At 34.4% G+C, this 12,683-nt stretch overlaps 1 protein-coding gene across 8 annotated transcripts in view; it reads left to right on the plus strand.

Moving 5' to 3' along the window:
* ATM (Serine/Threonine-kinase ATM-like protein) overlaps nucleotides 1-12,683 on the plus strand; it is a 427,822-nt gene that overhangs the window by 370,481 nt on the left and 44,658 nt on the right. For 4 of the 8 annotated variants that reach the window (XR_016362919.1, XM_089822957.1, XM_089822960.1 and 1 more), the window contains 7 exons: nucleotides 7,446-7,529; nucleotides 11,155-11,235; nucleotides 11,368-11,457; nucleotides 11,655-11,717; nucleotides 11,973-12,113; nucleotides 12,265-12,321; nucleotides 12,404-12,460. Coding sequence is in view for 5 of the 8 variants with exons in the window: in XM_089822957.1 (XP_089679083.1) it covers nucleotides 7,446-7,529; nucleotides 11,155-11,235; nucleotides 11,368-11,457; nucleotides 11,655-11,717; nucleotides 11,973-12,113; nucleotides 12,265-12,321; nucleotides 12,404-12,460 (573 nt within the window). In the remaining 3 variants the exon portion in view is untranslated. The remainder of the gene's footprint in view (nucleotides 1-7,445; nucleotides 7,530-11,154; nucleotides 11,236-11,367; nucleotides 11,458-11,654; nucleotides 11,718-11,972; nucleotides 12,114-12,264; nucleotides 12,322-12,403; nucleotides 12,461-12,683) is intronic. The other 4 variants (XR_016362920.1, XR_016362921.1, XM_089822958.1 and 1 more) reach the window with 1 other exon arrangement.

Here is a 12,683-nt window from a genome sequence, read left to right on the forward strand (position 1 = left end):
CGTGGTTGGGCTTGTGTGCATAGCATCCCACGCATTGTCTAGTGTAACCTCGTTCTTCGCGGCTTCTCTCCATACAAATGTTTCAATGCTCACATGGTATAGGATGTGAAACTTCTGGGCTGCCTCGTGCTCGCCTTCCAGAATTTCTATTTTGTCATCCTCATTCGTTTTCCGGTTATTTCGTATAGTTATTCCCATTTATCCTCGGCCTTCCATACTACTCCGAATTTGAACTGGCAACGGCACCAAATGTTCAGCCCGTAGGTGAACAAGAAAGAAACATATAATAACTTATCAAAGTAAAATACTATTTATTAATCAAATACTTCCATACATAACAGTAATGTTCCATTCAATGATGCCAAATACATAGGTGAAAGCCACATTTATAATATATGGTACGGTGCTAATGAAACGACACAACTGTGCCCGCACCGGTAACTGTCTAACTACCCATTCTGCTGGACAACACATATTCCCTCAGCTAGTTGGTGTGAGCTAGTTGGGCTCACTATATCTACAAGGTGTCTACAAGGCAATTTCACTCCTAAGGCAATCCAAGATTACACCCAGTGCTGAACTTAAGCTGGAAAACCTTATTTACTTCAAAATTCAAGTTGGCAGTGGAACACTAACTTCCACCTAGAGTTGTTGAAACCTCATATCTCATCAACCTTTGGACCCCAAAGTCATTGTGAAATCTAAACTATGCCAACTATTCACTCTACTGCCAAGCAAAAGAGGGTGTCCCCATTCGCGGTGGGGTAATGGTGTGAAAAGGTCAAAACACTATGTTATTCTCATGCTGCTGCATAATATTTGTTGCATTGATTCTGTGTTCTACCTCATATCTTTGTTTTGTTCCACAAAGCTTCTACATTTTTTAACATTGCTCCTATGCTAATACATTTTTTGTGCTATTCTTTCTATAGATCACATAGCTCCCTTTGTAATTCTTGTGCCACCCCATCCATATATCTGACACCTACTACATAGCCTTTATATATATAACAAGGCACATGTAATATATTTTATAGATCTTTGTATTGTTTCTTATATTCATGACTCTCCTTTCTTTTAGGATTTGAAATCTCACAGGTTATAGGGATTTGAAGTCAACTCCCATTTAGTATGTGGTCACAATAATAAAATATTGCTTTTGGCATGAGGACGTTCTCTTCCATAAAATAATAAGCAAAAGATTAATCGGTTACAAAAAAATATATAACTCAAATATTTTGTGAGCAAATAATTTTATGGTAGGAAAATTGCAATGCCTCCTTGTTTAATCTCTTAGATTTTTGGGACACTTTCTTAGACTTCAATTGCAAGAGACTTCTTTTGAAATCTAGGCTTATAAAGCAAAATTAAATATCTTTATACTTTGCGGCAAAAATTACATAATCGACATGTTAGTGAACAGATTGTCCTTCGAGAAAGTACTTGCAAATCTGACCCTGAATGCCCAAATGAAAGAACAAATCGACACCAACAGTTGGATAGGTTATTATTAGATTAATAACCTTCCTCTGAATTTTATCGGGTACAGCTCCCCGTGCAAGATTTACAATGAATTAATTATAGGTACTTTTGACCAAAAAGCACGAAAGGATAACAAGCATCTATCCGTAAACACAGAATAGACGCAAAACCTAAGAACTAAAAAGAAAGGAAACAGAATAAAACAGATTACACAAAGTTAATCTGTCGTACACTGCATTACATAATGTAAACGAAAATGTATCTTCCATCCTCTTGAGACAATTTAAAAAAATCAGAGCTTTAAAAGACGTTTTGAAAAGATGATGCAACAAGAAAACAACAATATTGAAACGTAATTCAGAGAAAACTGAAAATGACGCAAAGTTCATGATCAGTGGAAGGAAAATACACCATAATCAAAGTTCTGATGTAATTAACCCCCAGCCTCCCTTCCCTGACTGCAAAAGATCGCAAAGTATCTTGTACACATTACAACCAAATCATTATTTCAAGAAAAACGGAAACTTCTTTCACAATGTTACATCAACCATTAAAATCCTATCTCTAAATCAGACACACAGTTCTGGAAAAGAGAAATAACCCATGCTCTGCCTCTCACAGCCTCTCAAGAAAAAATGGAATAATTTGCAGAATCTCCTTCCCTTCTGGAGCACAAAGTCTACAGTCGGAAGCAGGAAGAATGGAACCCCCTCACTCACTTGCTGTTGCCTATTTATCTTTTCTCTGTTAGTTTTGATTCCCCTTCCAATAACTGTTTCTTGGAAATCTTTATTATTATAATCATTCCCGTTGAAATCTTTCAATTTTTTTTTCGCATTCCTTTTCCTTGATAGACTTTATCAAAGTTTATGTTTTCCTACCATTCCGATGATTCCTCAAGTTTATTTTTGTAAGATTAAATCATCTTCAGTTATCAAAACTGATTCTTGAAATTCCCCCTCTTGGTATCAGATTATCATCGGCCTTTTCTATCACATGCCTCCACACACAAAATTAAAGGTCAGTTTTTGGCTGGTTATGACCCAAGTGTCAGCTTCTACTACTGTTACGTGGCTTCATGATGAAATACTGTTGCTGTGGGTAATATTATTTTTATATTGATCTTTATCTCCTGCTATCATGAGGGTGGTTGTGAATAGAAGACTGAAGAAGGGGTGAATGCTGGAGCATTAAGGTCAAACACTTGCCATATTTATGACTCAAACACGAGACTTCCAAACCAGCTTTGTTGCCTCCTTTCATTTGATGAGCTCTCTCTATTTCTTCATTCTTGAAACTACATCTTTCACTCTTCGAGGAACTTCGAGCTTCTCTACAGCTATACTGTGGTAACACCCCACAATTAGGACAACCATGCACATTGGGTCCCTTGACATTCCTTCCTCGACAATAGCAAAGACATTCTCAAACATTTCATCTGATGAATTCACGGCACATATAGTCCGAGGAGTACAGAATCTCCATCACATTTGTAATCTAATGAAGTGCTTTCCACTCTCAAATGATAGAACGTATATCTCCTAAAGAAAATTCCTTTTCCTTGCCTGCTTTACTGGCAATACTATTCTTTTCTTGCACCAAAGTAGTAATCACCTCACCCATTACACAACCAGTGTTGCTTAAAACCTTTGCATACAAGCGCAGACTTAAATAAGATTATGCACTGTATCAGGATGGATTCGAATGAAGCATCGACTTCTCTGTGACTTTGGTGATAGAAATGTCACTCGGGCCTGCCACACTCAAACAATTTATCAATGAAGAATTTTCATTGTGTGAAGGTGCGCGGGTTCTGTTCATCTCTACACCATCTCTAGAACCTCCATTTGAACACCATGCCGTTAATATCCTCCTCAGCCACAGGTCTCTTTCCATCTGTAATGTCGGGTGTCCATTATCTTTCTCTGTAACCCCAAGTTCCATACATATCACAGTTGTATGCCGCAGGTGCCATTACTTATTTCACGATGACAGAGCTTGGATTTTGAGTTAGGCTTCCGTCATGTATTCTCACATATACGTGTGCTGAAGATAGCTTATCCACATGGAACCAAATATCCTCCGGAATGCCATTTTTGATGAGCTCTTCATTTTTATGTTTGTCGAGACCCATGTGAACATTGTAATCCCCTGCCTCGGGCCTGGTCTTGAAGCATATGAAACTTCTAGATTATTACCCGATCTCTATGGGTAACTTAACCTGTCCTTGTATTCTGGTATAGCTGATATGGAAAGAAGCTTTACCCTATCGATACCATCTATCTCATCTGTGGTAGTGTATGGTGCTACCCTGCTGCCTCCATGATGTATTACAGCTGTATGGGAAATCTTTAATGCTCTGCCTAAACCATGCTAATGGCTTACATGGGAATATCCCTTTGATGACTTTTGGCTTTTGAGAAAGATCATCTTCCAACTAATCCGGAGCCGATTCCTATCCTTGATGACATTCTGTTATCAAAACATATGAATTCGATAATGACATGTGTCTTTCATGTTTGACTCTGATTTCAATGCAGTAGGCTTTTGAACTAAGCCTTTGAAATGGTGGATTGGCTAACTGCACTGATCCTGTATTGTTTCTGCACCCAAGATACTATGCTTATGGCTTTGAATGAAATCTAGAATGCAATCACCTGAAATCTTACAATGTTTGAACTTCTTCACTGGACCTGCAAGATGAACCATCTGAACTCCTAAAACCAAGCCACTGAATCATTCTGAATTAACAATTCTGCATTTTCAAACCCATTTGAACAGTCGAACCACTTTGAACTACTTCGAACTTCAGTTCAAAGTGGTTCAAACTCTACACTTGAAGTTTTAAAATTGTGTCCATATCAGGTGCTAACACGACACTTGGTATAATGATGATGATCTTGATGGAAATATTGTCATTGATGTCAAAGTCAAGGACATGAGGTGTATAGAAAGTAAACATTAATAATGAAGAAACTAACATCATTAATCTTGTCACATGCCATGGTTATATAAAGATGTCATGATGATTTGCTATTGCAATCAGTATCTTCTATTTATGGTTATTTGCTCAATGTCTCTTATCTTGGATTAAACAATACAAAGGAGATCAACAATAAGGAGTGTTACTCATTGAGGACTATAGCAACATGTAATAGAGGAAATAAGCAACAATGACTAAGATATCATATGTTTACTAAACACACTGAGTCAAAAAGAAGATGCCCAGGATTACACTACAAGTCAAAGAGCAGCTCCACATCATACAGCAATCACACAAAAAAAGTATGGATCGGTACAGACAGATTGAATATAAAAAATAAACACCAACAATATTTGGCATAAGTATTGACAGCAGCAATACTCATCCTTGGACGGATGGCAAGAAGCGGTGAAGTTTAGAAGAATAATTTATTGCAGCAACTTGAGTTGAATGATACATAGTGGCATCAAAAGTCTTCAAGTCAATAATAAAAATAATGAGTATACCATTGTGGAATATAAATAACGTACGCAAGATAGGAAATTTCCTCAAGACAGCGATAGTATCTTGGTGATGAAACGATGATGAGTGGACAAATTCCTCCATCAATGAACACTACGATGAACAAGTATTGTGACAGCATCATTGTCGCTTCCTGCGTAACAGGAGTAGGTAGAGAACATTATTTTAGAAAGTGTAAGGGACATATTCAAATCATAATTAAGGTATATCTTATCTTCTGTATTATTTATATTTATAATGTTTAGCTACTTTCAATTTTTACTTCTATTTTTTTTCAAATATCAGTTTGAACATCTCTGAGTAATTATAAATCACACTTGATTTGTGATTTATTTCCTATCTATTTTTTATTTTTCTTCTTTATTACTGAAGTAATTATGAATTTTGGAACACTTGAATATCTGTGAAAAATCACATGTACTAACTACCCACCAATTTTAAAGCATTTCATGCCCATGTTTATGATGTGCAAATTTGATTTTATAACCCTTGAATATTTAACACAATTATGAAAGATTTTCCACTTTTTAAGTCATGATAACATGGCAACAAAAATCTAATAAAAAAATCTCCGTACATTTCAACATGGCAACAAAAATCTAATAAATTCTCTTTCACAAACCAAGGAAATGTAGCTAAAACATATGACATTCACAAAAATAATTCTTTATTACACATCGTAGCTCTCATTCTATGGTGAGTATTAGAAACTCATTTGGTGTGTAGAAAAAATTATCTTAATTTGTACCACTGCTAGCAACAACAATTACTCTCAAACAATGCACATTTATTTTAATGAAATCAAGGATTTGAATAATCAAACTTTTAATTATTTTAGAAATATTTAGCTATGATTACATAAATTAAACTTTTTTACTTTAAAAAAAAATATCACCAAGAAAATTACATCGTTCAAAGGAAATGTGTTTTTAGTTTCTACATAGAAAATTGGTTTTGCACCTTTGTGAATTTGGAGTTATTATTGTAAATCTGTTGGGTTTTGAATACAAGATTTTTCATATTGTAAATGAATAAATTTATACAGCTGAAGCTTGTTATAGACTTGCTATGATAATGGTTATAATGACTTGTAAATTTTGTAAAGAAGTCTTAGAATCATTGGACAAATTACTTGGAATTCATAAATTCTTGTATTATCGATTTATGCACTTTCTTCATTGTGAAATTGATTACACATAAGAATTAAAGTTGTGCAAGAGTAGATATGATTTAGATATTTGAACAATTTCAATGAATTAATAAGCACCTTTAGTTTATCTTACCTAAATTTGATCCACATTTATTTCAACATAGATTACATCTTGATCTTACCCAATCTTTTCACTTTGATACAATATAATGTCAGTTGTATATCTTTTTGTCGGCATAATTGTTGCACCTCCTTTTGGTGCAATGCTAGTTCTATATTCAATGTTCAAAATGAAAACTTCAATGTTCATGTATATGGTATTGTGTATTGCATATGTTGCAATTTCATTTGGTATAATAATTTATTAGTTCTTATACTCTTATACATCCTTTTATAACTAGCATTTGAAGTAAAGTGTTTTACCGCAAACTCAAACCCTCCACTCCCTTGCTATCCCTAAATTGAAGCGCTTTTTTTCCCCGTCCCCCAGGGCCCATGTTATGCTTGTATTATGAGTGCTAGGTGTATTGTATGCTTTGCATTGTTCAGTTTCATTAAATATGTATTTCAATCATAGTTCCAGGACTCCCCAAGTCCTAGTGAGTTCCAAGCCAAGTGACCCTAGTTGAGTCCTAGGAGCTCGGGACTCTCCAAGAACTCCCTAGGCAAGACTCACTAGAAACTGGTATTTTGCTTAGTCCCAAGTTGTGTGACCCTTGTTGAGTCTACACTAAGTCCATTCGCATTTCCATGATTTAAATGATTCAATAGATAAATATTGACACCCGATTTGAGGTGGCACTCTTTGCTACATGTCATTTGTCATATGACACCTAAGTTTGTTGATGTAGTCAAGATTGATAATACTATCAAACTATGCAATCTTGTAGCCTTTACTTATCATCCCACCAGTGTCTTGAGGCCTTCACATAGAGGCTTGGCATTAATGTGGACGGTATCATAGGCTCTCTATTTGGGCTACCTATTGGCATGCTATCAAGGTGTTAACACAAATTCCCTTCTATTTATTGTAAGATTTCTTCAAATTCAATATAATGAGGCTTACATTTAAGGCTAACATTTTTACACCCAAAAATATCAAGGAAATATTGTTGCCATTCTTTAATACTTTTTTCTCTCTTCGACCACGATTTATATAAGTCTCTTTAAATATTATTTGTGATTAAGATTAGCAAGTTTCAGATCATTTGATTGCTTCTAATTGGACAGTAAAAACTATAAAATCAACAACTACAGGTGTAAATAAATGATATGACGTGCTTTTCTAATTTGTATCAACATTTGCAGGATGATAAGGATTCTTTCCTATTCTTGGCATTGGAGAGCTACCAGCGTTGTTTGATCACTGGAGAGAAGTATGATATGAGAGTGGTATACAATCAACTTTCTAGAAGGATAACAATAAATTCAAATTTCATAGTAATCATTAGATACGCATTCACAATTTGGTATTTGGGTGATAATTTTCAGTTTCTATATAGTTTGATGATGCTTCAATTTGTCTAAGAAATGATTGGACATTTTCAGATTACTCGAAGAATCTAACTAGTTTCATATGTTGTGTGCACAATACCGAACAAGAATGAGTTCATGTACAAACTCTTTTAAGAACAGGATAACACTTCTCTAGAATGTACCATTATTGACTTGGTTATATTCTTCTTTATGGATTCAAAACCTTCAACACTAGTTTTGAAGTAAAATAGGATTTTGTGAAGAATCAAATTCATACACCTATATATTATACCACATAACAAATTCCTACAAATGGCAAAGGTTTGAAACTTACAATTTTCTCTTACCTTTTTTATAACCATGTTTGTAAATTGTAAAAACCATAATTTATTTTCTTAGACATCAAAACCTTTTAATTTTGAAGTAGTAGTGACATTATAAATCTTTTCAAGTCTACTTTTTATAAAATCTGATAAAGATTAGAATGCATTTTGAATCACAGTAACATGACTGTACTCACCTTACTTAGTTTGTATTGAGAAGTTAGAAGTGCTTGGAAAATTTCTCTCTAGGAACTCATTGAGTTTTTAGCAATTACATACCAAGTTTTGACGACTTTTTAGCAAATGTTCCATGGAGTCTTAAAATGGCCAAACAGGGGAACAAAAGACAAATTTGGGTATGCTAAAGGGACAATTTCTCTAAATATAACATTAAAATGTATAAGAAATTGTAATTTATCTTTTATGTAAAGTTAAATGATAAACATAGTGAAATTATTGAGCCAACAATGCATTGAAGATCTTAATGTCAATATATTATCTTTTTCAATATCATGGTCAAATTCAAGCACAATAGGGAAATGCCTTAGTAACATCCTATTTAAGTGACACAGTGGAGTATTGAGTGTTTTGACAAACTGTCAATACGTCAATCCAAGTAGAAAATAACACAAATTTCTTTATATATTGCTCACAACCAAGATTGCATGGGTACTCGTACACACACCCCTAGTACCCATGCCCAAGTACTGGGTACACGTATCACAAGTACCGGGTACTCAATGGAGAGCATCATAGATAAGGACCTTGATTAAGATTTCTGATTTATTTTCGGGGTTTTTGGTTTGCATATCAGCTTGTTGTTCATCAAGCTTAATTCAATACCTAATCAGTTTGAAACTTTGATACGACATTGACTAATAATAATCTTTATCACTGTTCAAGTCAGAAGTTTATCATTTGCACTATGTCATTGTCATACGATTTATAATCTTCTTGTTCATGTTTAAAGTCTTCCTTCTCTATGCATCTAACATTTATCATATATTATAATTACTAACAGATAGCAAATCTGAAACTGAAAACAATACATTACATTCGCAAACTTTATCACTGTTCTTTTGAAAAACCATTGTCATGACTCATAATTTCAGATTTTCTATAAATGTAATATAGTATAATTAAAAATAAAGTTTGACATACCCATGCACCCCTGTCCCCTATGATGAAAAATAGCCATACCCTTACCTATACCAGTACCCCAAGTACCCCGGTCCCCGTGCAACCTTGCTCACAACTTTACTTATTTAATGGAATGAAATTACAGCTATAGGAAAAGAAATTTGAACAAAAATATTACAATAAACTTGAAAATGTCAAAGATTTTCACCACCAAATACTTGTTGGGCAGATTACTCTGTATTGGCCTTCAAACTTCATCAAAAACGTTATTTTTTCATTTCTTTGGTAGTGTCCTCTCAATCCTATTCAGTATGGTGATCATTAGCCTATTTTGTAAATTTTCATAGGCTAATTGCTATTGGTAAGAAGACTCCAAAGATTTTGGCGACTATTTTCTAAGTTTTCATAGGCTAATTGGTATTGGTAAGGAGACTCCAAAGATTTTGGCAAGCACGGGCTCAGTCTTTCTTGGTTTGCATTGATGGTGTTGAGCTCAGTTGGTGTTTGGATTGCAGTTTACTCTTCATTTCTTGGAGAACACATCAATTTTGCAGAAGTCTTGAAGTGGACACCTATTATTGCCCCACTACCTTAGTTACTGTAAGATCTCCTTCCAAATCTGTCCTTAAAATTTTACTTTTGCAAAATTGGCATTTTTTCAAACAGTTGGTAAGCACAATCAAACCTGAGTTTTCTGAGTTCTCGTGCCAAGAAAACATATTAAAAGCACAAAATATTTGGATAGAAATTTTGTTGAGCATTTGTATATCAACAGAAATCTGTAATTTCACATGAATTAGGAAATTATAAATCCCAAATACTTAGCATTTAAGATAACCTCCAATAGCTAACTACTGATTTAGAAGACAGACATTTTGACGAACACTTGGCAGTATTAGAACTGAGAATTATGAGAATAAAATTGGCAAACAGCTAGCAGAAGTTATTGATCCCAATATGATCCTTAAAGTTCAATTGTAAGGCTGTCCACTAAGCACAAATATTGAAGATGATAACAGCTATGAACCACTGGAAAATTTAGAGATTCTAAGCCAAGTAGCTGCTTTTTAATGCCTTGAAAAGGCAGCTATGATCTGAACCTTCGGGTTATAAATTGTGGCACCATGTATTGCATCCTGCCATATGTCTCCCTACACATCCAATGAGAAGATGGCTCATCAAATATCCAGCATATCCGTAGGGCCTGCTTTTACTGTGAATACTGAATACATTCCTGCCCAATGAGGTTCAAGTACCACAAACCATATCCATCGCTTGTTACCAGTGCCTTCAGCTGGAAAGACTATTCATACCAAATCTGGAACTGTCTGGATGTCAAGGAAAAGACTGTTGGAAATGTGTTTTATGTCTGAGTTTTTATCTCCTTGGAAAGGAAGCAATATACTGTGTGCCCAGATCATGCGGCAGGATCCAGGTTGAATTTGGGAAAAAATGGATTATTTTGACTTTTTTGAAGTTTTTCTGCGGTTTATTTTAGTCAATCTAACCCTCTAACCCTAAAATAGACCACTAAAAAGGTCAAATTGGTAAAATATAAGTTGTTTGGACTAAAACATTAATAGATATGGTGGTGCATTTTGCTATGTTGCTTTACTATTGGCATAGTGGTGTATAAACTTATTTGCTGCTGAATACATACACATATACATGCCCACATTTTTTTTTAAACATATTTTTGCATGGACGAATCCAGAACTTATTCGAATCCACTCCCAAAAAAAATTGAACGAATCTCAAGTCTGCATCCGAACCAGCAACTTAGGTAAGTAGACATCAAAGGACGTCCCCTCTCTACAAGAGATATCTATTCCAGTATATTTATGCCTCCTAAATACCCAAAACATATAGTCTGCTCCATTGTGCAAGTATTAGGTAGCAATGTTTCCACTGCATCTAGCAATGTTCTGCTATAGTTAAGATTTCTTACTTTGAATATTTTATCAACTACTGATTTGAAATTACAAGTTCATTTGTTTTTTCCATTTTTCTTCACATGAACAAATTAGAAGGAATATGTTTTCTTTAAACCATCATAAGTTAATAGTATCTTTCTGCAGGTATTTCGACTTGTCTCATTATGGTTCAATTTCTCATCAAATCAGAAAGTAGTTGATTCCATGGTCAACGCAATTAAAAATGTATGGCATGCAACTTTGTATTTTTAGTCTCATTTAATTTAGGAATGGTTTCTCTGTAATAAATAAACTTTAAGAATCATTTATGCATGATAAAATTGATATGCCAAGGATTTATCTTGTATGCATAAGCAGGTTCAATCATATAAATTTCTTCCATTAGTGTATCAAATTGCATCAAGAATGGGCAGTTCAAAGGACAGTCAAGGACCCCATAGTTTTCAGGTACCTTGCACCAGGAATGTCTTTCTAAGATGTTCACATTTTGTATATTTATTAATTTCCAAGGAAGCAAACTAACTGTCACCTACACAGTTATTTTGATTCTACATGATATTACGGGATTTTGACTAAACTTTTGAGTTTATCGTAGATGCAATTGTCGTTGGCTACTTATATCAATTTGTATTCTACATGTGCAGTTTGCTTTGACATCTCTTGTCAAAAAAATGGCACTTGATCATCCATACCATACAATATTTCAGGTAATAACATAGTACACAAAATGTAGAGCTTCTTCAGCTTTTTAGTTTTTTGGTGATTAGAGAATTGCAATTAATTGCTTAGATTTCCTGTAATATTGTCTTTCAAGTCCAATAGCCAACTCATACCAATAGATGTTTTTTCTTTGTCAGTGTCTGACTTGAATTGCTTGTTCTAAAATTTATTGTTTCTAAGTTCAGCATGAACTTTTTTTATTGAGCTCTGATGTCAGGAACTAATCTCTTGTTCATTAACAGCTTCTAGCTTTGGCCAATGGAGACCGTATCAAAGACAAACAAAGAAGTAAGAGTGCATTTATGGTTGACTTGGACAAAAAGCATGCTGCAGAGGACCTTTTGAATGACCTTTCATCTTATCACCAGGGACTTATTCAACAGGTCAACATTTTTCAATGAAGCATAGAGGCACTTAAGTTTTTGTTCTAGTCAGCCTTAAGATTGTGGAGATTGTAGAGAGCTATCTCTTACAATGTACATCGTAATTCAAAATTTGAAGTTGATTCTTATACCCATCCACCACGATCTGCAGATGAGGCAAATGGTAGAGATATATATCAAACTGGCAGAACTTGAAACCAAGAAGGAGGTAAAGATGATATTTTCATTATTACCACCACATAAAACAGTTTTTGCCATTTATTCAGTTTTATGGTACTTTTTGATGATAGCAGGATAAAAAGATAGATCTACCAAGGGATATACGCAGTGTTCGACGACTTGACTTGGTAAGTCGGTTTTGCATCTAAGTGAACCTTTAGGATTTTTCTTTACTGCAGCTAATATTTAGGATTACTTTAGAATGGAAATTATTATCCTTATTGTTGCTATAATTGACGAAGAATCCATGTTATGCATTTCTTCGTCCAACACTTCATTTTTTCTATAGGATGTAAAGTTTATAAAAGCTTTATCTGCTTTTATCTATGATAAGTAAAAAATTGTTTTTTC

The sequence above is a fragment of the Cupressus sempervirens genome, chromosome 3 (genome assembly GCF_028749045.1).
Source record: "Cupressus sempervirens isolate cs-2001-9-10 chromosome 3, ASM2874904v1, whole genome shotgun sequence".
In the NCBI taxonomy this organism is placed as follows: Eukaryota; Viridiplantae; Streptophyta; class Pinopsida; order Cupressales; family Cupressaceae; genus Cupressus; species Cupressus sempervirens.